This window comes from Phodopus roborovskii, unplaced genomic scaffold, assembly GCF_943737965.1.
Source record: "Phodopus roborovskii unplaced genomic scaffold, PHOROB, whole genome shotgun sequence".
Taxonomy (NCBI): Eukaryota; Metazoa; Chordata; class Mammalia; order Rodentia; family Cricetidae; genus Phodopus; species Phodopus roborovskii.
Genome location: NW_026126511.1, coordinates 17,428,529 through 17,455,529, shown reverse-complemented (window position 1 = coordinate 17,455,529; position 27,001 = coordinate 17,428,529). Strand labels below are relative to the sequence as shown.

Sequence of the window (27,001 nt, the reverse complement as noted above, 5' to 3'; positions counted from 1 at the left end):
ATTACTAATCTAAATTGCTAGGGATCACACTGCCACACTGTGACCTTCGTAGACTGGCATGGAACTTGTCTAAAAATAAGCACTAATGAATACCTTTGACTTAGGTAGTTCCTTGTTTACCAGATCTTGCACTCTATTTTGCTTAGTCTTTGAGAAACTGCAACGATTTGCAATTGCTTTCATCCTTAGCTTCAAGTTAAGTCAGGAAATACAACACAGGATATTTTTGTCACCACTTACAGAGCTTTAATGATTACTATGTTGAAACTATTCTCAAATTCTAAGGAAAAGATAAAACCCGATTCTAAGGTAAAGATAGGTTAGTTATATTTTCTATCTTGCTGGATTAGATAAGTCATATTCTTTATTTTACTGGATGTTGCCCCTGAGTCCTGCTATCCCCGTTGCCCCTGAGTCCTGCTATCCCCGGAGCCCCTGAAGATTGAAACAGGTGCTCTGTGCAGAGCATCAAGTGTAACAATAAATAGCCCTGTGTAATTCCAGTAAGATGAAACTCTTCTGTGGTTGCTGGCATGTCGAGGGGGGTAGGGGCAGAGTCAGACAGTGACTCAGAAGATCGAAGTCCAGGGCCTGAGTCAGGTTCTGAATTCCTTACAGGGAGCCTCTTCACTCACCAAGCCCTTAGAAACTATTTCTAGGTTCTAGGTGAATGACCCTCACCAACAGGAAGGAAAATTTATGGAACTTTTTCTTTGTCAATGCAGCATTTTAGTTACCAAGGTCATAAAGTTAATAAATAGTAGCCCAAGGCGAGAATATAACAGGATGGGTGAGATTTGATAATAAATGGTCTGAGCTTTACAGTTACTATTAATACTTATAGGCTACATACTGTTTGTAGGGGCAGCCAGCTGAAATAGTGGCATTTTGCTTTATGCTGTGTGGCATCTCAGAGCCAGACAGGTTGCTTGCTTGACTTGACAGATATGAAACTGTGCATGAGGGGCAATGCCAGGTGCTAAGTGTCACATGCTTAGTAAATGGTGTAACTGGACACCTTCACGATGGCTCCAAACAGGTGCCCTTAGCATTATAAAAATTCTGGTTCTATGAGTGTTTCAGAGATAGGAGGACTGAGTGAAGGGATTTTCTAGTCTGTTGATGGGTATCTGTTAGGCATGAGCTCCCAGAATTGGGTTGGGTCCAGAATGGACGATCTGGAGGTAAAGGAGCAGTTGCATGTTTTGGTAGCTACAGGTAAGAACTTATGAGTCCGACTTTACCAGGACGTGAGCTCTTTGCACAATCATTTCTCACACTTGAGTGTGCACCCACTACATTCGAGTTTGTTATGGTGCAGGCTTTGTCGGGGAAGGGTATGGGGGCTGAAACTGTATTTTTAGCAGGGCTTGGCAACCACACCTTCAGTGTGTATCACACACTAAAGTGAGGTGTTTAAGGAAGGTGTTGGGGAGAAATACTCTTTCGCGCTCCTTTTGTTAAACAAAGACTTCCTCATTGTAGTAGTCTTTTTCACGCCTGGCCTTTCCTGCTTGTTCAAATGGTGACTCCAAATCCAAGCTGCCACTCTGTGCAGTTTTCTTCTCTAGGAGGCTCTTCATCATCATATGTCTGAATCTCCCAGCCTTGTTGTGGTATGATTTACTTATAATCAAATTCATCCAGTTTGTGGGTACAATTTTAATTTTGTTACTCGAATACAATTGTGTTATAATTACCACAACCCAGATGCAAGAGACTAAGAAATTACCACATGCCTCTTAGTGGTCAGATCCCTCTCTGGATGTGTGATTACACGCGTTTGACCATAGTGGATGACCTCAGTGACTCACTGCCATCAGTTCACCGGGCACGAATAACTTCCTCCCGCTGTATTAAACTTTCTCTTTGTTTACTCTTCCTGTATTTCACCTCATGCATCTCGCTCCCATTCATCTCCCTCTCCGTTCTTTCTGTCCTTCAACCCCTCTCTAAATAGAACAGAATTTAAGAGAAACAAAGAACAAAGGGAAAGATCATGGACGCTGCAGTAGCGTGCTGCAGTGAGTTGCACAGTAAATCCTTTCGTCCATACATCTTTACTTGCGAGTGGTCATTGTGAAGAGTTATTGATCGGGTTCGAGGCCTCTGCTTTCCGATCCTCTATCATTGCTGGGTCCTCGCTGGGATTCCTCCAGGATGTTCTGTTGTTGCCCTGTGTTACCCCCAAATAACCACATGGAAGATTCATTATTAATTATAAAAGCTTGGCCACCGGCTTAGGCTTGTTACTCACTAGTTCTTACGACTTAACTCGTTTTTAATCATCTATCTACTTGTTACCTCCTGACTCTTGGCATTTCCCTGTCCTCTTGCATGTCCCGATCCCTCTCTGGCTGGTGACTCCGCCATTCTTCCTAGAATTCTCTCTCCCTACCTGTTTCTGCCTAGCTATTGGCCATCCAGCTCCTTATTCAACCAACGCAAACAGCACATCTTCAGACTGTACAGAAAAGATTGTCCTGTAACAGCCCTCACCACCACAGGGCACATGAGTGGGGTGTGGCCACTCTCACACCCTCAGGGCCAGCCCACCTGTGCCTCTGCCAACTGGGTCAGCTCTACCAATTGGGTCAGCGGTACCAACTGGGTACCGCTAAGGGGGTACATTCCACTTTTTAAAGCTAGGCTCTCCCTATGAGTCCCTGGTTGGCCTGAAATTCACTGTGTATACCAGGCTGACACTGAACTCAGATCTGAGTGTTTCTGCTTCCTGAATTCCTGGTACAGAAAAAAATGTACTAATTTTGCCATTCTTTGGTGTACCATTGAAATGTGAGTATAAGCTGTCTTCCCCCATCCTCCCTTCAAAGCATAGGCAAGGATTCACTCCTCAGTTAGTTTTCTAAGAATGTTCTGATATCTTACAAATTATTTTATTCTGGAGTGATTGGCAGTGGGAACATTAGCCTTTCAAGGACAGTGACTGTAAGAGAGTGGCCTTTCTTCTAAATCTAGTCAGACACCAAACTCAGTTAAGAGAATACAACACCACTGTATGTTGTGGCCTTGGGAAACTTACATTATGATTACAACTGTGTGTGGCATCCAACTTTTCCTCATGCCATAGGAAAATCTACAAAGCAATTGGGAGGGGTGGACAACTATTTTTGGAATTCAGCTCCATCTGGGCTCATTCACAAAGCTATCTAGGGGAGGAAGCCATATAATAGTTATTGGTCTGAGCTCAGCCACTATCATCTGTGGACCCTGGCAACTTTCCACCTGTGATGGCTGTTCTTGGTTGTCAATTTGACTACATCTGGAATAAATTAAAAATCTAAAATGGAGGATACAGCTGTGAGGGATTTTTGCTTAATGTGAAGAAGGAAGATCTACTTCTAATCCAAATCTTTGAGGTAGGAAGATGCACCTTAAATCTAGATCTCTGACCTCTATTCTGGGCTATGCCTTTGCCAGAAGCCTATATAAGGAAGAAAGGAGCTTTTGCTCTTGTCTTGGTAGCAAGTCCAATCTTTCACTAGCATTTGGGCCTACTGCTTCAGGGTACCAGTATGTACTGAAGACCAGCTGAGACACCCAGCCTGTAGACTGAACGACTACTAGATTATTGGACTTTCTGTTTATAACCAGCCCTTGTTGGATTAGCTGGACTGTAGACGGTAAGTCATTAAATACTTGTATATATGAAAAGAGAAAGAATTATTCGTGTGTGTGTGTGTGTGTGTGTGTGTGTGTGTGTGTGTGTCCGTGTCCATATATATGGAAAGAGATTCATTCTCTAAGTTTTGTTACTCTACACAATACTAATACACTACCTCTCTATCCTCATTCTTATAAAACATGAAAGAGGCAACACTAGACCCTATTGCAAAGGACTCACTGATTATTAAATGAGTTACTACAAGCAAAGAGCCTCAATGTTGGACAAAACACAAATATTTAGAAAACACCAGGAGTTTTACTAATATGTTTTATATAAAAAAATATTCTCTTCTGTTCCCACAACTCTGGCAGTATGTATAATCTCCATGATTTTTTTTTTTCCTATGAAGAGGAACTCATGGCTTTGTGGTTAGAAGTATATGATCTTAAGAGGATTGTCAGGGGCCACATCACTTAGATGATGATATGATTCTATCCCCGGACAGGAATAGGTCTAGGGAAACAAAGGAGCTGTCACTGGAGGACAAATCTTTCCAGGGGGGAATGTGGGAGGAGGACACAGGCAGCCAATGGACCGGTTGATCAGCCTGGCGACTCCACCATTCGTCGTAGAATAGGCCACAAGGGACCTCTCCATATTCTTAGGAGAGTTTTCTTTATCCTTATTTGCTAGTGAGGGTAAACTAAGAGTTTTGTGCCAATAAATGTAAATCGGAAAGCATAGAAGCCACAGATATGGAAAAAACTCACTTTTCCCCCTTTAATCTTTGGCCAATTTGGTGCCATGAGAAATTATAAACATTTGGATTTATTTTATGGAGAAAAGTATTTAATAGTCTTTTTAGGATGAAATATGAAAGCAAAATGATTTTGTTTCTTCTAAATCTAAACAAAAATAAAATTAGAACTTGGATGTCATGAAGTAGTAGATCACTGCCCTAGAGTGCTTGAGGTCCTGGGTTCCATCTCTAGCACCATGAAATTAAAAAAAAAAAAAAAAAAGACACAAAATTGTAGAGTAGAGCACAATGATTCTCATTTGGTTCATTATTTTGGAACTATTGCTTTTACTATTTCCTCAAAGACTAGTTTACATTCGGGTGATTCGTCCTCTAATTTTAGACAGCAAACATAGAAAGGGCATCATTAAGAAGTTGGAAGTGAGTACTTATATCTAAAGGTTAATTCCTTTTGAAATTTCTCCAATTGGGGGGGGATGTAAATGACAGAAGGAGCAGCAGGGCTTTCACTGGTCTTTCCTTTGGTAGGGGAGTGGGGGGTGGGGGTGTCATGGGTGCATGTCTATCTATCTATCTGTCTGTCTATCTATCTATCTGTCTATCTTCTATCTATCCATCTATCTTCTATCTATCTATCTATCTATCTATCAATCTATCTATCAATCTATCTATCTATCTATCTATCTATCTATCTATCTATCTATCAAATCCTTACAGCAAATTTCCTGGTCCTCTGGCTCTTAGAATCTTTATACTCCCTCCTCTGTGATTTTCTTTGAGCATTAGATGCAGGGATGTGTTGTACATAGATACAGCCATCACAGTCTGCTGTACTCTGCATTTTTACCAGTTGTAGCTTCTGTAATGGTTTCTGTCTGCTGTAAAAAGTTTCTGTCATGAGGCATGAGAGCTATATTTATTTGTGGATATAAGGATACATATTTAGGGGCTTGGAATGGTGGTGGCACATGCCTTTAATCCCAGCACTTGGAAGGTAAAAGCAGATGGATCGCTGTGGGTTTAAAGCCAACTTGGTCTATGGAGTGAATTCCAGCATAGCCAGAGCTATGTAGAGACTGTGTCTCAAAAAAAAAAAAAATATTTGTAATGTAATTAGGAACTATACTGATTGAGATGAGTATGAATGGCAGGTTTTCCTGAGATCCATGACCTCACTAGCCCTGGGTAGTCAACTATGTTTACAGTTGCTTTTGCCAGCACTGTTTGAAATATATTTTGTACTGTGTGTTTCAAGATACCCCCTTTTTTCCTTTTTCGACTGTGGTGCTTTCCCCTGGAAACCGTGGGGTGTTGGTGCTTATGGAGTGTTAAGTAATCAGCTCAGTGACTTTGGCTGACCTTCAGGTCCTGGTGTGGAGGACCCTGAGAGCCAGCTCTGTGCGGTGATTTCTGAAGCATGCCTAAGCACAGTGAACTGCCTTGAGTGTTCCTTTAATTTCGTAGTCAACACTTGAAAATCCTTGGCAGTAGCTCCAGGCTTTGCACTAACTTTGAGGTTCTTTGTGCATTTTATTGTTTATTTTTAAACTCAAGTTGGGCAAGGCTAGATGAATTATGTTTCAGTTTAATTTCCTTTTTCAGAAAAGTAGTCAAACTTGGTGACAATGCCATTTGAATTCAGGTGGAACTTTAATTTCCTATGTTTCTAGGGCAGTGGTTTTTAGCATTATACAATTCTCAATATCATGGTGTATATGATGTATGTGTGTGAGCCCACCATGACATGGTCTGGAGGTCAGAAGACAGATAGCTTTGTGGAGGAGGTGACTCCATCCTTCTGTTTTTATGTGGACTCTGAGGCTCAAAGTCGGGATAGCATTAGGCTTTTGTAACAAGCACCCTTAGTCACTGAGCTATCTCGCCGGCCCAGCTTTCAATCTTTTGATCTTTGTAGCTTTCATCAAAATCATCCAGATGATTTATGAAATTCTGTCATTAGACCTCTCATCCCAGAGAGGATTGCCTTTAAATAGCCCATGGGGGAAAGAGGAGGCAGTATAGGCAGACATCGTATAGCATCTGTGAAGAAACATGGGTCATCGTGTGATGTTTAGGAGCTAGAACTGATGAAGCTTCTGTGATGGGGAAATTGGAGTGGAAACAAATGGAGTTGTTGGTCTTGGGTGGGCCATAGCTTTTTGGATCTGAATTTGAAGTTGGAGCTTTTCACCAGGGCTGAAATGATGAAGATCCTTGGGGAGTAGATGGTCCAGCCACTTAAAAATTTACGTTTTAAGTTGGCCAGGGCTAGAGACAGTGAGACCATAAAGTATAAGACTGAGAGAAGTGTCCTGGGAAGCATTAGTAGAAGTGGGTCAGGATTAGATGTAGTGAATGGGAATAGGAACGCTGGGAAACTATTTCATTCATCATCCTGAGAAGGCTTTGAGAATTGGTAGCTCATACCCATAATCCCAGCACGTAGAGTTGTTAGCACATCAGATCCGCTTAAAAAACAAAACAACCCCTAAAACCAAACCACAAAAATGAAATGATAAAATCAAAATTTACTGCATAAAATATAAGGGGTGTCTAGGACACCTGATACTCTCCTCATGTTAGATGGAACCTCAAGTAGGAAGTGGAAGAATCATATTTGCACACACAAACACAAAGTTAAAGGTGGTATGCATTTAAGGTAGCTGTCATAGATACTTAAAGAAATTGCTTAACATAGGCAAAGTAATAAAGCATTAAAACATTTTCCCTTTGACAGGTAGTCAATTACTTATTTCTATTTCTGAGATAAGTTAGATCTGGAAAACCTAACAATATCTTTATGAAAGACATATCTTTTATTCTGTCTTCAGGGTGTGTGTGTGTGTGTGTGTGTGTGTGTGTGTGTGTGTGTGTGTGTGCACGTGTGCGTGCATGTGGGCAGGCACACGAGCTCGTGTGCGCTCTATCAGTTATCAGGGTTTTTAATGAGGAATAGGTAGTCATTAAGGAGTCTTTTTTTATGAGCATTTGTAGTGATATAGTATGGATGTAGTATATACTTTATGTACAGGTGTATTTGACAGTCAGTATACAACCATTGGGCAACAGATGCTAAAATAGGACCTAAAATGTGTGCATCAGGTAACCAGGCACTAGGCTTAACCAGAGGTGTATGTAGGTTGGTTAAGACTGGGGGGGAAAAAAAAACAAAAAACAAAAAACAAAAAAAACCTTTTCTTTTCTGTTAAAGACACACACACACACACACACACACACACACACACACACAGAGAGAGAGAGAGAGAGAGAGAGAGAGATACACACACACACACTTACTTGTGTCTGGTTGTCTCACCATTCTGTCTGTGTAATATCTACATGAATTATCCTTAGGAGCCAGAATCCCCTGGAACTGGGTTACACATGGTTGTCAGGTACCACATGGGTTCATGGAATTGATGGACGATCTTTCCAGTTTGAAAAAAGATTATCTTTAAGAAGCTAAGTGGTGTTGCTGTATTCTTGTATACTTTCATAATCTTACTTTGCTTTCTTTGTGATGTTGAGAATGAATTGCTTCATACATACTAGCCAAACACCCCAGCACCCAGCTACACCCCAGACTTCTCTTTCTTTTTTACAGTTGTCCTCTGCCTTACTCAGAGTCTATACTTAGGGCCTGGCAGTTGTAAGGAACAGGAAATGCTTTGCAGTTGCATTTTCTCTTGGATAATTATTATCATGTTATTGCTTTTACTGTGAGTCTTTCGGGAAGACCTTTGGGAACTTTCCATCTGTGGGAACCTCAGATGAGCTCCACATCCAGAGTGGTGGAACACATCTCTTGGGGAGCTTCTGTCCTTTGTGTTTCTAAGATTCTGGAAGAAAATTGTTGTTGACCTGGGTAGGCTTTGAACCCAACATTTTGAGAAAGTATAGGCAGCCATATTTAAGGAGAGTCCTTTTAGGGTTTAGAAGTGTCTTTTAATCATTATTGTTATTTTTTTTTAAGTGACAGTAGAAGGAATTTTGATTACTAACACAGGGCCTTGAGACCCTTTGGGAATCACATCAACTTACTAGCTGTTCAAACTTGGAAAAGTTTTTGTTGTTGTTGTTTTTAAACATTTGGAGTTGTTCTTACTTTCTGAATCACTAGCTTGACATAGATTAACTGAGATGCCAACACATAACAATATGAAAATGTTTAATAGAGGTATTGTTCTGGTTGCATGTGTCAAGTAGTTAAGTATAATGTAGTAATGAGAACACAGCTGGAAAAGGACTCATTAAAAGTAGTGGCCAAAGAGGGAAATAGCTCTCTTGGTTGAGAGTTTCTCAACATTTTAATTTTGTACACATTTATGAAGGCAGCAAAGCACACAGGACTTTTCTAATTTCCTTCTTTTCCTTCTGAAGTTCTGTTAGGATGCTTGTTCCGTGACACATAACTATTGAGCAAATGTGTGTCAGTAGGCACATGATTGCTCTTCAGCCACCATAAGCCTCCCAAGGAGAAGACTTGAATTTGTAGTATTAAGGTTGAATCCCAACTGTGATATAAATTGGACTTTGAGCATGGGCTCAAGTCTAGAGATACACCGTGTAGAGCTATGGTTCAGTGTTCCAGTAGCCATGAGTGGGTCTGATAAGGTTTCCATTGGCCCTGCACATTTCCCTTTGCTGAGAGATGCTATTAGCGATTTAGTAACTGTTACGAAGGATCAGAATGTCTCCTCAGATTCCCTCCTCTAACTCGCTCAGGAGCATTGAAGACAGGGTCTGCACCTCCTTTGCTGCAGGGGGGCACAGCTATGGTCCTGGGTGCTCCTCCCTAGGCCACATGGACTGTTTCTCTTACTTCTTAACCCTCCAATTTTTTGGGGGGTGGGGCTCAGTCCTTGGGCCTCTCCTCTGTGAATACTTTGCAGGTGATGTCACTCAGTCGCAGAAGTCAAATTTTCATCTGTATGCTGGTCGCTCTCCAGACCGCCCCCCCCAACATAGATTTATGCCTTGGGTATCTTACTTAACTGTGTTATCTGTGACCTACAGTTTTTCAACTTTACCTGATAAATGACTTGCCCATCACATCTAACCTCGAAAACGCTGTCTCTGTGGCTTCCTTGCATTGTTGGGTACAGGAGAAAAAAAGATGGACTTCTATCTCTAAACAGTTCCTGTACAGTTGAGTGTCCTAACACCGTTTAATGACCAGATCACACACAATTGTTCTCTATCTGTGCTCAGTAGTTATATTGTGTTCTATTTGTTTGTCCTTTGATGGTTTATAGTCTCAATTGTACAGCTCATTTTATGTCATAACAAACTGATAACATAAAATGGAAGAGAAAGAGGTATGTGAATGAACTTCAGAGAATTTGGAACTAAAAACCTCCTGGAATGGCATTCTTAGTTTGCGTTAAATGACATTGTGTGCTAAGATCTTCAAATGCTTGCTTTTAGTCCTCTTCCCCTTTAAATGAAAGTGTTCTATGTTTCGTGGGAGGGATGTGAAATTTAATAAGTTATTTTTAAAAGAAGGTACTTAGTCATACATGATTGGAATGAGCACTCTGTTGCTAGGGCCAGAACTGTTGAATTTCCAAGAGTGCTTTTCTCACATGGGAAAGTATTGATACTAAACTTGCGTGTTTGTGCTCACTACCTGCAGAGGTGGTGGTATTTTTCTGGTGTCATTCTTGGGGTTCCACACTAGCCAGATAGAGCTGTGCTCTGTAGAAATGGCAGGTCTAAAACCTGTGAGTCACAGATCTCCAACTTCACCGGGAAGCCGTCAACAGCAAGGCAGCTCCATTTATAGTTTGAAGGTGGGAGGGAGGAAGGAGAATGCGAGTTGCTTTCCTTTAGTGCAGTTTGCTTTTTTGAGAGAAGGAAAGAAGGGGTGAAATGTTCTAAGAATCTGTCTCTAACTTCTTTTGTTCTCACTCGCGTTTGATGCAGTGGAGGGTGCTAGTGTGTGTTCTATTTTAAATGATGGGATGGATGGGCTTCCATTAATAGAATAGGAGCTGCAACCTGACAGATTCCTAAGTTCTTAAGTGAATTCTGGCACTTTGAGTGGAAATGACCCCTTTCTTTGGAGGCAGTAGTGTTGGGAATTCTCTGACTTATGTTTCTTGAAGAGTCTCTTAGTGTTCCAGAATTGGTCAGAGCCCCTAGATTTCCCTAGTCTTTGAAGACAGACTGACTTGTGTTGTATTTAACATTAATGTTTTGCCTGGGGAGATGTTTTTATTGGCTCTCCAAGCATCAGGACCTGAGTTAGAAGCCCTAGCACAGGTAGAAATCTGGGCATGGCTGCACATGTCCCCAACCCCAGTAATGAGGGGCATGGAATGACAAACAGATCACGCGAGCTTCCTGGCCTGCCAGCCTAAGTGAAAAGGGGAGTTTGGGGTTTAGTGAGAGACTGTGGTAGTTTGAATGTACTTGTCCCCTGGAAACTCATTGGGAATGGCACTAATAGGAGGTGTGGCTTTGTTGAAGGAAGTGCATCACTGCGGAGGTGGGCTCTGAGGTCTCTTAAATGTTCAAGCCATGCCTGGTATCTCATTTCACTGTTGCCAGTGGATCAAGATGTAGGATTCTTAGCTCCGTTTCCAGCACTGTGTCTGCCTGCATCCCACCATGATGATAAGGCACTAAACCTCTGAAACAGTAGGCCACCTCATTAAATGTTTCCTTTATAAGAGTTGCCATGGTCATGGTGTTCCTTCAAAGCAATAGAAACTCTAACTAAAACAGAGAGGCGATAAGGCAGAGCTATTGAAGAAGACATCTGGGGTCTTGCTCTGTGCTCCATATGCTCCTGAATATATAAGCATGTACCACTTACATATACCACACTATACATATAACATACACAGGTATATACAAACATACATTTTAATATGCACATACATATAGTAAATATAGCCAATATACATAACACACACACACAAACACGTACACAATCAAGCACACATATAACACAAACATGTAACACATATGTAAACAAATATAATACATGCACAATGTGTACACACATATACGCATGAACACTTATACTTACATTCATATACACACATATATATGCATATGCATGTCATACAAATCCATATGTATATACCCACACCCACCACACACACACCACAGACATACATGCATAGTGTATATGCACACATGCACACATAGTGTATATGCACACATATACACCACTCATACATGCGTGCGTGCATACATATATACGCATACATACACACAGGCACACAAGCAACAATGATGTTCCTTACTGTGGTTTGAATGAGTTTCCCACATGCATCGGGAACTTAACTTCAGTGCAGTAGTTTTGGGGGTAGGATGCTTAAGGTGGAATAGCTCTGCTATTCCTAAGGGATGGGTTAACGCAATTACTGGGGGTGGGGGTGGATTGGATAGAGTAGGAGTAGTTCCTGATGAAAGAATATGTTTGGTCCCTTTCTCCTATTTCTCTCTACTCATTCCTTCCTACTTTCCATTTCACTAGATGTGGGTCTCTTTGCCTTACTTAGACTTCCAGACCTCCAGAATAGCAGTAAGAAATGTGCTTGGAGTTCTGTCCTAGCAACACAAAACACGCAAAGGTGCACAGCCACTCTGTCGTTTGAAGGACATCTGCTTTGAGTTGTCCCTGCTGTCTCCCATAACCACACACCTGCCTTCTCCCTCACCCCATACATATCCAGTGTGTATAGACCAGACAGTGTCTGCAGCCTTTTTCCTCTTCTGGATGCCTATGGAAATCCGCCTTCAGGACCTCATTTCTTTTTCCGTTTTCATTAATTTCTCTTTTAAAACTTGTGAGCAGGTGTCCAGTGCTGGAAGCAACAGTTGGAAAGTAGAGATTACTTGGTGGTTTGGAGAGGGACCAAGTATCTAGGGAGGTCAGCTTCTCTGATGTCAACATAGTTTCCCAAAAGGCAACACCCAGGTCAGCTGGTGCCACCCAGGGCAGGGCCAGGCTGGGCTGGGTCTCCAGGAAGCTTCCTGGCTTTGCTCTGGGAAGTACCCTGGGGACACAATCATCGGGTCTGCTGCAGTTATTCTAGCAGAGGGAGACAAGGAAACTTATTCTCGTAGAAGTGAGGAGACTGAACTTGGTGGGTGAGTGTGTGGAGTCCCTGGGAGAACGTCAAGAATTCAAATTTACTCTTTGTTTTCATAGAGGAGGCCTGGATTGGCGGTTAGTGGGACCAGAATTTACGAAAAGAATTGTGTGTTTATGTAGGTGGGCAAGGGTCTTTGTGTACCACGCTGAGCTTGTGGAGGAGACCCTAGTGGGAGTTGATTCTCTTCTTCCATCACGTGGGTCCCAGGGAGGAATTCAGTCATCAGTCTGGGCAGTAAGAGTCCTTACCTGCTGAGCTATCTGACTGGTCCTAAGCCAGACTTTTCATTGTGTTAAGTTTCTGCCTCAAGGCACCTGGGATGAGTTTTTTTTGTTTTTTGATTTTTTTTTTTTTTCCGACTTTACATAAGGAATTCCAGCATGAGTCTTTGCTTGCATGTTTCCCTGTGGAATGGTACAGTCAGAGAGGGCTACATTTGATTATAACTGAGCTTGGCCTTGAAAATGGAGGTTGAGGATTGGGGAGAGGAAATGGTTTTGGAGGGGGGAGTCGTCTCTTGGACAATTGTGATGTTGGGACATTGGGCCTTTCTGTAGGGTGTGAGAATGGGTAGCATCTTGAGGGGAAAAATGAGTTCTGAGTCATGGAGGAAATCAGAAGAAGGGGGGGAATTCAGTGTCAAATGCTGTGAAGCCTGACTCGTGAGATAATTTCCTCCTGCCTCTTGGCCCTTAATCAGCCAGGCTGGCTCTTTGATGCTTGGATGCTGTCTTTGTCAGCCCCTGTGAGTAATTAATTCTCTGATAAACTTCGGGCTGGGATGGCTCCCTCATCCCTGAGGTGAACAAGCAAGGCACTCACTGTGGTGAATGCTGTGTGTGGGCCCAGAGTTAGCTCTTAGAAAGACTTTCAGAGCTACTGTGGATGGAGCAGTAGGAGGCTGCTGGCTGGCACACACTGGCAAATTAGTACTTTGTTCTCAAACTGCTATCAGATAATGATGGAAGTGGTTTTTTCAGCTGCATAGACATTTTTCCCCCTCCAGTGGCAAGGGTTTGGAAAACTGTAAGGACATGTAGCCACTGCAGACTCTGGCAAGCCAAGGATGGGTGGAGAGGGCTGGCTTGGTGCCAGTGGAGATACGCGGATGACGATCGTACCTGGATGCCTCACCCATTGTTTTTACATTCTTCTAGATGTAATTTCTGATCCTCCTGTAAAGGTGTCCCTTTTAAGAGTCAGAGAAGGTCTACGATGAAAGAGTATTGAAAGCGATGTCTCGGGCTTCTGTGTAAGGGAAAAGGTGACTAGCTTCCAGCTACCACCCCTTGGCACTCGAGGTGGATGCTGACAATAGGGAGTCTCATTTCCTTGCATGGCCTGGGTGAAGAAGTGTGAATCTCACTGATTCCCAGTGAGGCTAGGACTTGGAGCAGTGAGCTTACAAGACCATTTTCTCGCAGATGGTTAAAGGAGAGCAAGGATACATGCAGAGGGGACCCCAAGAAGTACCTTCTGAGCCAAGTCGGCTCCTCATGGGAGGACCTCCCTTCTCAGCTTTTCGAAGAGCCTGAGAGAGCATCTCTCATTTACTTCTTTATTGACTCAGTGTTTAAAAATCTTCGAGTGGTAAAGAAAGGACCAATGCTATGACTTCCAAGTTTTTACATATACCATGTAGTTATTAGGTGATAGCGGTGTGAGCCCACAGTCGGCACAGTTTGGAGGCTTATGACAGACACAGCTGTGTCAGTCCTTGGTCAGGCATCAAAGGAATTTCCAGTACTATTCAATTAACACAATGGAGTAATTAGCTCTATTTGCTATTTTGTGAACATTAAATGTTGTAGTTAAAGTTAGGGCATGGTCTTAGGATTAGATAAAAGCTATCTGTATATCCAAGATAGCCAGTTTTAAATATTATCTGAATATTACCACTGTTTCCTATTTACAGTATTTTTTTATTTTACATAGTTAAGTCTTTGACTATTATTTTTTTTTTTTGAGCTACCACCACGCAAGATTTGGCCTGCTTTTATGTTTTTGTGTGTCACTGGTTTGGTTATGAGTAGTCAGTTTTGCAGAGTTTTATTTTTCTGCAGTTTCAGAGAAACTTGGAGGCTGGGGAGGTGGCTTAATGCAGCTCTGTGAGCTTGGGGACCTGAGTTTGAATTCCCAGAACCCAGCAGGAAACCTGAACACGGCTGCTTGTGCCGGTAACCCTGGCCTAGGAGTTGGGAGGTGGGTCCTAAGAGTTTATTGGCAAGCTACTCACCTAAAGAGCTAGATTTTGGTTCACTGAGAGGCCCTGTCTCAAGACAGGTGGAGAGCCATAACAGAAGATGGCCAGTGTAGTCCTCTGGCTTCCCAATGGGTGTATATGAATGTATGCCCCGCCCCCAACCCTAACTATGAGTAGTGGTGGAATCAGTCTAATTGGATAGAAGTTGAGAGTAAGCTAATGCAGTTTAGTTATTTTTTTCAACATCATATGAATGTTACCAAAAAAAAAAAAAAAAGCTCCTAGATCAGTGGTTCTCAACCTGTGGGTCATGACCCCTTTGGTGGTCAACCAACCCTTTCACAGGGGTCACCAAAGACCATTGGTAAACACATATTTACATTACAATTCATAACAGTAGCAAAATCACAGTGATGAAGTAGCACAAAAATAAATGTATATTGGGCATCACACAAGGTGAGAAACTATATGGTAGAAGGTTGAAGACCACTGTCCTAGGTGTTTGTGTTTAGACCTTTTCCTGCCAACCTGCCTTTCAGAGAAAAGTTAGAAAAATGCATTCAGTGAATGAGAACATGTGTGCAAATTGTACTATGCTGATGATATGAAATACTTCTATGCACTTCCCAAGTAGGCAGACCCTTTATTCCTGTACTAGAGGCAGTACTGGAAAACACCACACAGAACCTTTTATACTTTCATATTGGACAAAAAGATTGAAAAAAAAAATGCAGGACTAGAGGATATGTTCAATGCTAGAGTGCTTGCCTAACATGCACTACCTGGTTCGGTTTTCACCACCACAAAAACAAACACATGCTGCCAGAAGATGGTGATGATGTAAGATAAGGAGGGAGTAAGATGAAGTTAGGGAGTGTTGTGTTAGGCTACCTGCAGCTTAAATGTCAGGGTCCAGCACGGGACTTCCCTGGGAGGCTCTTGTGTGAAGACTGGAGAGAAGACAGACTTCCTTCCCCGGGTCACATTCTAAGAACTAGTGTCGAGGAGGTTAACATTTCCTCTTATCTGTTGAAATGGGATATTATCTTTAGTTTATCAATAGGAAATGGAAATTCTGAAAGTAAATGGTCCAAATAAATAGAGCCAGCCCATGGGAGCTACATCTGTCCCTAAAATGCTCCCTTCAAAGCATGTGTCATGTCATGCCATGTCCAGTTTGGACACATTGTTCAGGTGGACCCACTCACGTTAGGCAGACTTTATTTTCCATCCTGCCGTGTGTAGTCTCTTGTTACCCTGAGCTTCCCCTTTCTACTTGTCAGTTTAAAAGGTCTTAGGGGTGTGCCCTGTGGCCACCCACTACGGTGTGCGTGTCAGTGTGAACTCTACTCCGGCAATCTAGGGCCATGTGAATTCCTGGCATTATGAGTTTCAGTGATAGGAAGCTAATTTGGCTGGCCTGTGTGCCTGTGTTCTGGAGCACGTTGTAAATGCTCATACTTAGAAAGGAATGTAAAGTGAAGGGCAAAAACGCAAGGTCACTGCTGTTGGATCTGACACAGAATAGCCTTGCCTTGCGTTCCCAAAGATTTCTTATCGTTATAAAAAGTCACAGCCAGATGGACTGGAACCATTGATTGCAAGCTATTGAAAGGAGGTGGGTGGGTCTTCAAGAGGGCTCTAGGATCCCTGATGCTCGAGTGTGCGTATGATAAAGTGGGGTCACTTTGAGGCCTATACATCTTTAAGACTACGTGGTATGTTCGCACTATGGATAGTTTACTGTTTGAAGTGATATGTTGCTCATCATCAGAACAATGGGCTACAAGTTCACAAAAGCTTCTAGTGATAGCTAACCCCACTTTCCAATTTCTAAAACAGAATGCCATTCAATTTTGCAAGATGACTTTCTCTTAATTGAAGGCGTAAGTTATAATTTGAGCACTTCAGCTGTGAAGTTTCTCCAGATCATTTTTTGAAGTATAGTACACAAACAGAAAAATGTATGTATGGTATAACCCACAGATTGACTCCCAAGGGCCCAGGAGGCAGTTCAGTTGATAAACTTCTTGCCCTTCAAGCACAAAGACTTGAGTGTAATTCCAGAGTCCATGTTTTTGCTTTTGTTTTAATAACCCATAAAGTGATAAATGTATAGCTCAAAGATTCCTTGGGAAGAAAACACAGGTAGCCAGTGTCCAGACCAAAATTCAAATTCCCAGCAGTGGAGGAACCCTTGCTCTCTGCCACTTGCCTGTCCTGTCGTCCGTCCCAAGGGTACCAATCTCTGACTTTTATATATTAATGTGTTCATATTATCTGTCCTCTACTTTTCCCAATGCTTGTGATACTGAACCATATGGCTGAATGAAGTTTCAGGCTGTTCAATCCCATGGCCATTTAGTACTTCACTGTGTCCATATTCTATAATATAAGGATGCTAGAAAGTCTCCTGTGTTGACTTTTGCTAAACAAATAAAAACACTGTTCCTGAGCCTTAACCTGGAAATGGAGTTACTGGCTTGTGGACAACGGACATATTTAGTTTATACAGATGCCCTGAACTAGGGTCAGAGTATTAATGCACCAGCAATGCGAGGGCTTATGAATTTTCCTGCTGATGCTTTTTGGGGGTCAGGTTTGGAGCTGCATACGTCCATTTTGTTTCATGTTTGCTCTGTGAAAAGGTAGCGTATAAAGGTAGCGTTATAAAGAAAGCTGAGTTTAGCGTTTGTCTTTGTATTCATTCTCGCTTTGGTTTTCTTTTTCTCTGTATGAGTGACTGTGTCTATAATGTTTGATGTATAAACTATATTCCATACATATGTGTGTGTGTATGTGTATAGGTATCAAGTGCAGGTGCATATTTCTTTTTACTACTTACAGTTATGCTGCAAAGCTATCTTAGATGCCACCTAGTTCAGGCTCCTGCAGTGCTTCTGACTGATGCCCTGTTGGTAATGATGGAAAATGCATGAGTACTTGAAGGAGGCCCCATCTGTCTGTTTCACACCGTTAAGTCTCTTGAAAATGGAGGTGGTACCTGTTTCCTTTTGACTTTCTCGTAAGCATCATGCTGTTTACAGGCCAACAAAAAAATGTCTGACATTCAGACTCTCCAGGTCAAAGTTCATGGCTGTTTTTTTTTTTTTTTTGGTTGCTCTATAGGGTATCACTAGCTAGCCCTGGCTGGAATTCACTAGACCTAGTGTTCTTGAGCTCACAGAGATCTGCCTACCTCTGCTTCCCCAATAACGGGGTTGAATCCTCAGGTCCCACTGCTGCTTCATGGCCCATTTTGAAACTGTACTTGTCAACTTCTGAAGGGCCAGGTTCTCTAAGCGGTTTGTAGAGAGTTTCTTGGGTGAAAAACCTGAGGACGGTGGGTGGGTGGAGAACTTAGTGCAAAGCCCTTGTTTGCTTTCCGCCTTTCTGGTGTGTCCTTCCCTATTTTCTTCTCATGAGCACACTTCGATGTTTGCTTAAAAAGCTTCAGACTGGATTTGAACACTACGTACAGAAAACTGAATATAACTCATCAGACTATCCTGGATAAAATTAGAAACAGAGCAATTTAAAAAAAAATAATAAATGGCTGTGGGAAAATTCTTGTGCTATGTTCTCTAAGATTTCTGAATGGCCAAGGTGATTTTAATACTGATGGATGGATCTTTATATGAAAATGAATTTTTAGTTGTAGTTAATAATTTAAAGTCCATTGATATTATTTAATCAATATGTTCTCTTTCTTTACAGGCAAGAAGAGACTGACAGGAGACTGAAAAATGTAAGCTATAGTTAATGGAGTGTTATAAATAGTTTTTATGTTCTGTAAAGTCTTAATGGATCTAAGAATATACTCTGTGTCATTTTTTGTAATTAAAATTCACCTAGAAACCAACCAGTTAGTCTAAGTGTATGTATTATAATTCATCGTTAGACTTTATGTAGAACTGACTTTACCATAAGAGAGATTAGGTTTCAGGGACTGGTTGTTATATTTCTAATTTGTAAATATCAAACTCAATTTCAAAGTTTTAAGGGAGCAAGCAGGAGGCCATCAAATTAGACATTAAGGGTCGACATGATTGCTTAAGATCCTTAGGTAATTCATACACTTAATATGGTACAATTATAGAGGAATATCTAAAAGTAACAGTTTTTAGATTTAAAAATATTTAAAATTTAAAAACTAAAAAAAATTTTAAAATATGCTCATCGGGCAAGCTAAGAATTGTAACGAGTATGGGTTTTTCCGCCTGCCGCCTCCCGGTCTTGTCCCGCCGCCATGCCGCCAAATAATACACAGAGACTCTGTATTTGATACAATGCTGTTGGCCCTGTTACTTGTTTCTTATCGGCTAGCTCTGCCTTAATTATTAACCCATTTCTGCTGATCTATGTATTTCTCTTACCGGGGAGCCGGCGGCATACTGCTTTCTTCAGACTCTCCATCTTGACCCTCCTTACTACTTCCTATTTCCTCCTTGTCTCCTAGTCCCTCCTATCTTCCTTTCCTATTGGCCAACAGTGCTTTATTATTAACCAGTATGAGAAACGTATATACATAATGGCATCTCCCATCAAAGAATTACCGACTTTAGTTGTTTATTAGGTAGCTTTGTTGGGAAAATGTTGACATAATTTTTTTTTTTTCACTTGTGGGCCAAGGAAGTGCCTCAGTGGGTAAAAGGGCTCACTATACAAACTTGGTGGTCTGAGCTGGATCTCTGGAAGCCACACTCTTAGGGTGAGATGGGAGTCAGAGACAGAAGAATCACCTAGAAACTCATGGGCCAGGCGTACTTAGTGGAATGTCAGGCAATAGAGAAGGTCCTGCCTCAAAACAAATGTAGATTCAGCTTCTGGAAGGTGTCCTATATCCTCTACACCCGTGGGACCTGTGTGCACCCTCTCTCTCTCTCTCTCTCTCTCTCTCTCTCTCTCACACACACACACACACACACACACACACTCACTCACTCACAAATCCACTGATCTTTTTCTTGTCATTTAGGTTTTGATAACTTTGTACTGGCTTGGAAGAAAAGCACAAAATAACCCCTACTATGATGGTCCCTACCTCAATCTGAAAGCTTTTGAGACTCTGCTAGGACAAGCTTTGACTAAGGTAAGGAACAAAGTCCATCTGTATGAGATGACTACTGTGACACATGCTTCTACCTCATCATGCTCTTTCCTGTCACCTCTCAGCCTCTCTGCAGCAGACATGGAGGTCGTCTGTGCTCCTTTCTAGACAGGGATAAGTCGGCATGTTGGCTACTCATTTTCTGGCTTAATGTGCCTCTTTCAGGGAATAATCTGTTCCACAGCAGGTTCAAAGGTATAGAATTTTATGTCCCTAATTTTAGGTAATTTGATGACACACACATTGCTTTTTATACACTGTATAACTTAACTGTTTCTATACTCGTTATGAGCTCAATCTGCAGTAAAAGGCACTTTTAGGGCTACTAACATTTATAGGAGTTACTCAGTTTCCTTGTATTAATCTACTATTTCTTATGGATAATTATCTAGTGACCACATTCCAATATCATCATGCTGCTAGTGTTCACTGAAGAGTAATAAATATTAAGTGAATCTTGATAAAATTTTTCTTGTTTTAAGATATGCTCAAGTGATGTAAGTTATCTCCAACTTGCTGTGTAGCCAGGATGACTTTGAACTCTTGATCTTCCTGCCTTTACTTCCCAACTGCTGCGATTGAAGGCATGCATTATGATTGACTCCTGAGATTTTAAAGTTTGTTCCTGTTTGATGTTTTAAATTGTAAACACACACACACACATACACATACACAAGTGCTCATGCGTGTGCGTGTGCGTGTGTGTGTGTGTGTGTGTACAGGACAATGCTGCTGACTTTGGTGACCATCAGGTACCCTGGGGTTAGAGTTACAGGGGTTGTGAGCTGCCTGATGTGGGTGCTGGGAACTACAGCAGCAAGTGCTCTTAACTGCTAAGCCCAGAGCCCTTGTTTGTATATGCATTTGTGCACTTTCATGTTTTGAGATCATTGCAACAGGCATTTGAAGCTTGTGAACTATTTGAGAAGGACCAAATGTTGAGTCCAAAACACAGTGATTTTGTTTAAAAACAAAAACACCCCCCAAAAAAAAACCCCACAAAACTTCATTTGTAGGGTCCTAGATGGAAAACTATCCCTCTGGTTTCCTAATTTATCCATGGCATTTGTAAGAATTGGAAGAAAACAGTTGCTCACAATGATAAAACACCATTTATATAGTAGTACTTGCTTTGTAAGACTTTTTTTTCTAATGATTAAACAAAGATATTTAGTGTTTCTGACATACTGTGAGTATGAAATAAATGTTGTTATTAGAGCAGAGGATTACTTGGACATGATAAGAATAATTGCCTTTGCCTTTATCTACCCATGTTTTAAAATATACGTTGGCTGCATCTGGCCATGAGTACATTATGACGGTATGGGGTTACACTTCTTTTCTTCAGTTGTAAGGGATGATTACTTTAGGTCTGGGGAGATAGCTCAGTTTGCAAAATGCTTGTTGTACAAGCGTGAGGACATGACTCTGACCCCCAAATTCATGCAATAAAGTGGAATATGGGGATACACACACACAGTCCCAGCACTGAGAAGGCAAGGACAGCAGGATTCTGGGGCCTCACAGCATTACAGTCTGCTGGACAAAGTACGGACTAATAAGACACCCGGACTCAGTCTCAAGAAATACAAAACAACAAAAGAAAATACAAGGTGGATGTCTCTTGAAAAAAAAAAAACAACACTGGAGATTGACCTTTGACCTCTACATACATATGCCTGCTTGTGCATGAACACTTTCACATGTATGTGCATCCACACATGTGCGGTGTATGTGTACATGAACACTCAGAGAAGAGTTAGTAGTTCTGTTCACATGTTTGGGAGGAATTAGTTGGAGATAGTAGTTGAGATATTGCCATGCATCCATCATCTATCGTGCGCTAGATGTTGGGGAATGACTGACTCACCTACCAGCAAGCATAATTGCCTGAGAACGGAAGGCAGGTCAGTCCCTGCCATGGAAGAGGGTGAGGCTCTGGTGAGAGAATTGCAGGGAGTTGTGGGTACAAGGGAAACCTGATTTCACAGCTGTTTGAACTAAGGAGCTAGGCGGTTAGAAGCTACAGGGCACACGGGCTCGCGGGCTAGCGCTCTTTATAGCCTTTCCTGCTTTTTATGGCAGTGACTCAGGATGAGTAACCTCAGTGCAGAGTCTGTGCTAGGAATGCCTCTTTAAAGGCTGTTCAAAGTCATCAGTGTCAAAGTCAGGATGGTCAAGACTTGTTTTCTGTAGGTAAATCTGTGGTTGCGTCCTATTCCATTATCTGGTGGGAGTAGATAGGAGGGGCACGTGGACGCTATCGTTTGTTTTGTACCGGTTCTTTTAAAATAAAGGTGTTGTGTCAAGCGTACCTTCCCAGTTCACTTGCAGGGATGATGCCGATTGGAAACAGCAATGAAACAGTACTCAGAGGAAGCTGCTGTATTTGAGTCAGATTATAAGTTGTGGATGACTCACTTTGGGGGACTTGTCAGGGTGAAGTCCTCAGAAACCGGGCTACAGGGCCAGACTAGGGTTATTTATAACAGGCCACATGGCTCATTATCAGTCATGTTAACGCTGATGACGTCAGAAGTCATGTGTTAACTCTGAGGGTTTCAAAAAGTCTGTTGATGAAACCCCATGAAACTAAAGATTTACTTTAAAATGCTACTCTTGTATTTTGAGATGTAGCCTCTTGTCACTAAGCTTGACGTCCCCATCTGCTGAAGTGGCAGGTGAAAGGTAGATACTGGTATTTTTAATGCCAGAATGTCAAGTTTAACACTAGTGTGCAGTCTCCGTACTAGCCGTTCTTGGCATTTCAAACACTTGTAGGACAATTGACTCATGGATTGATGCATCTGACTTGGCAGAGGTCTGCTTGAAACAGCTGCTAATTACTTGTCATGAGCACTTGCCAGCCCTACTTCATATGTTGAAAGTATTCATGATAAAATGTTAAGACAGTAACACTTGGAAACCTCACACCATTACTGCCGGATGTAGTGTTTGCATTTTGGCTTTATTTAATAGTATCTACCATCTATCGGTGTCTTCTCTTAACCATTTGAAGACGAATTCAGATACCATACCTCATTCCTGTATTCTCAGACTCCATCTCTTAAGAGTAAGAATATTTTTATCCCTAGTACATGAATGAGGTTTTAGGGCCCATTCCCTATGGAGGGATACTCTCTCAGCCTAGACACAGTGGGAAGACCTTGGTCCTGCCACAAATGATGTGACAGACTCTGATAATCCCCCATGGGGGGCCTCACCCTCCCTGAGAAGTGGATGGGGGCTGGGATGCAGATATGGTGGGGGGGAATAGGAGGACTGGAGGGAGAGGGAACTGAGATTGATACGTAAAATAAGATTGTTCTTAATTTAAATGAACAAATTAACAATAAAAAGGTAAGGATATTTTTCTGTGTAGCTATAATAGATACTTAAAAAATCTCATCAACATTCTTCATCATTTATTATTGAGTCTCCTGTGGTCTCTAACTATTTTTTTAATATAGTTTTTAAAAGTTAAACCATGATTTAATCCAAGCTTGCATGTAATATTTTGCTATTCTTATGTTCTTTCACTTGTCACCCAAGGTTAACTTTGTTGATTTTCATTTATGTCCTAAGTTTTAAGAGGTCAATTAGGTTTGGCATTGGATCTCAGAGGTGTGTTAATTAAAATGGCTTATTTTGGGAAAGTTCTACGTAAGGTATAAACTGAGATGTAATATCTTTTGCTGTGTTTCTGTTTATCTCTTATTCACCTAAGAGCCAAAAGAACTATCTTATTGCCGTCTAAGAAGGTAAGTTTTATAGCCTGCAAGCTTGTATGCTACCCTTGACTCCAAAAGAAAGGCAGCCTGGCTGCCGGTGTCTCAATCTAGGTTGCATCATCATGAAAATAAACAAATTCTGTGATGTGCATACCCAACTGCTCTTTAAAACAATAGAATCTTTTTTCTTTTTTGAGATCAGATGGGATAACAGAAGTCACTCTGGTCTTATGTTTAGCATAAACCACCTCGGATATTTCCTGGAGCGAGAATAAAACATCCTAAAGATGTGCCTCCCTTTTTTTCTCTTTGATTTCATTCATCTTTTCTACCAGACAAAAATATAAATAATTGCCCAGCACTTCAAGGCTGTTCTTATTAGTATTTTCATCTTATGTATTGATGATATAACTATATGAAATAATTTCAGGGATCGTATTATTATGTGTAATTTTGAATACCCACCAGTCATAGTTTGTGGACAAAAGAGATGTGTTTTTAACATTTATTTTTCTTTTGCTGGACAGAGAAATCTTGTCAACTGGACTGTCTAATTAATCAGAACGTTTGCACTTCTGAAAGTTCATGTTCATCCCTGATCTTTGTATGTTTCCTGCAGGCACTTGAGGAGTCTAGCTGCCTGAAAAGAAGTGGCCGGGACAGTGGCTACGGTGACACCTGGTGCCCTGACCGAGGAGACTTTCTTGCCCCTCCAGGCAGCCATAGGAGGGAAGATTCCTTTGAAAGCTTGGACTCCTTGGGGTCTAAATCACTGACCAGCTGCTCCTCAGATCTCACCCTTAGAGGTGGGAAGGAAGGTGCGTTGTGACTTGGGATATGGGTTTATACGTTTGCATACGAAGAGGAAATGGCTGAGGAGAGAACGTAGGGATGGAAATAGTTCAAAGACTTCACCAAGACATAGATTTTCATAAAGCCATGAGTTTTAGGTGGTTTTTAAATTTTGTTTTGCTTTTTACTTTTCCCTCAGTCAAACCTCATAGTAATGCCAGTTTCCTTTTTTTGGACAGGACTTGTGAGGAGATGGCTCACTGAGCTTACTGGGACTGGATTTTGTCAGTCAGACACTCTGCAGATAGAGGCTTAGCAATAGGTATCTAATAAGGACTGTTAACTCATATATCTAAACACAAAGTGCACAAGAGTCTGTAGAGCCTCCTTTCTACCTCCCAACTATTTTTTTCTTTCTTGTCTTAATTTTACCAGAAAATCTTAAGAAATATGAAAGAGGAAAGGTGTTTTAACAGTTTTCTCTAAACTTTAATTGACTGGGTAACATGGATGTAGGAAGCATATTCTAGTAGTTGTCTATATTGTAATTTAATACAGAACACACTCGAGAGAATGAATTAATCCAATTCTTGCTGTGGGAAGGACCTTCCATTCAAACTTGAAAGCTTGAGGTCAAATCCATCATTGTCATGTATGTCTTTGAGGCTTTCAAGATGGCTTAGCAGCAAGCACCTCTTGCTATGGAATCAAGAGTTCCATCTCTGGGACCCACAGAGTATAAACAGGGAGAGAACCGAATCCTGTAAGTTGTCTTTAGACTTCCACATATGTGTTATGGTGAGAATGAACACACATGCATTCACACAAAATCAGTAAGGATAAGTAAATTTAAAAAAAGAACTGCATGTATATCCCTGTGACTCCTGGGTAGTATTAATAGTTTCTAAATATCTAGGTAGTCTGGATTTAGTATGGCTAAGTAGAAACCACAGATAACATTTCAAAAACTTAGGCAATAGGTCAGCAATAGAGCATTGTGTCCAACATCCATGAGATGCTCATGTTTAAACCCTATCACTTCCAAGACCATTTGTTTGTTTGGTTTTTGGTTTTTTTCCCTTTTAAAAGTATTTCTGTGCTCCAAGCATCATCACTATCAGGAAAGAAATGGGAGCCCTGACTGGGAACTTCTTTCTATCCTTGAGGGTTTCGGTTTGTTTATTGTGGACATACTTTACCCAAGATTTTTATTATGCAAAATCTCAAACATCAGGAAAAGAAGGTAAAAGCCAGTGAAGCATGATTGCAAAACTAAATTCTTTAACTTTTAGAGCAGTGATAGCAGAAATATGCGAACAGTTTTAGTATTGACCTTTGTAAGTGCCACTGTTTTTGTTGGCTTTTTCTGAGCGCAGATGAAAATGATCATATCTGTAAGGAAAGAAATCTAAGTTTGTAATTCAGCCGAGTAATTAAAGTTGTAAACTGAGCCTGAAAAATCTCAACCCACTGTGTTCCTTTTAACTGACCGAGGAGGAGCCTATGGCATGCGCTGTTTGAACTTCTTTCTATCTGCCTGTCAAAGAGTAACAGCGGGAAAGGTTGTGGCTTTGTGGCATGTGTGGATTTATCATCAAAACACAGAGAATCGGTGGTGTAAGATCTGAGTCTCCTTTGCTATGTGGGCCCGTGCCTGGTGTGTGTGACGTAAATCAGAGGGCCCCATGGTCACATTGCAAGGGGACCTTGTTTGAGGACTGTAGATGTCTGGACAGTTACAAGCAGGATAGTGGGAGGGAGGCGGGTTCCAGGACAATGAATCCTTTCTGTGACTACTCTATTAAATTCTGCTGCCTACACAATTATAGTGGGTGGTAACCATAATTAGGATAATATTTTTAGGATTAGAAAATTGTGCATTTTATGAGTTTTGTATGAAAACGTATCAGGAGTGATATTCGTACCAATAAAAACTATTAGCTAAATAAGATTCTTAAGTTTATTATTTCAAAAGCCAAATAGTCTGTGATTTTCAAATTTCTCGAGTAGTTTTGATAAGGAGAGGGTCTCGGTCTCTCTCTCTCTCTCTCTCTCTCTCTCTCTCTCTCGGTAAGTGTCAAAAACAAAGCAAAAGAAAACAGAAGTAGCTTAATCACTTCCGGTATCCCGGCCATGGCTACCAAGCCAGTCTTCCCTTCTTGCCAGACTGTTTTTTCTTCCCTGTTCTTGAGGCACAGCTGTGTCAGATCACTTTCTTTGAACCATATTGGCATTGTTTACTGTACATTCCTGCCTGGCAGGTGACAAAGGCAAGCTGCTTTTAGGTCACTTTAACCTGGAAGGCATGCAGAAGGCCAGTAGCTATGGGCAGAGTTGGAGTTGCCTTCTGTTGCTGGGAGGAAGCGAGCAAGATTTGCCAACTCCCTGTGTTTCAGAGATGCACTTGAGGCAGGGACCAACGAAGGCAGGGACGATCACTCCTTTTGGATCTATATGGTTATTCTATTCTCGTGTTTTAAAACATCTACATTTGTTGTTTTTTCAGCTGGAGAATGTAGTATTATTTGTGTCTGTCACTGGCATCTATAAAAAGGGCTTTTTTTTTTTTTCTTTGTGGTTAAGTTTGCTTTTAAGTAAATTCTTACTCGAAATTCCTGATTCCCATTATTGTTCCTTTGCTTACTAGAGGGGGGACCCTTTTTAGT

The 27,001-nt window shown here is 41.4% G+C and overlaps 1 protein-coding gene across 4 annotated transcripts in view; it reads left to right on the top strand.

Moving 5' to 3' along the window:
- Lmo7 (LIM domain 7) overlaps nt 1–27,001 on the top strand; it is a 183,521-nt gene that overhangs the window by 105,816 nt on the left and 50,704 nt on the right. For all 4 annotated transcript variants that reach the window (XM_051195279.1, XM_051195280.1, XM_051195277.1 and 1 more), the window contains exons 5-7: nt 18,420–18,450; nt 19,681–19,794; nt 24,163–24,361. In XM_051195279.1, coding sequence (XP_051051236.1) covers nt 18,420–18,450; nt 19,681–19,794; nt 24,163–24,361 — 344 coding nt within the window. The remainder of the gene's footprint in view (nt 1–18,419; nt 18,451–19,680; nt 19,795–24,162; nt 24,362–27,001) is intronic.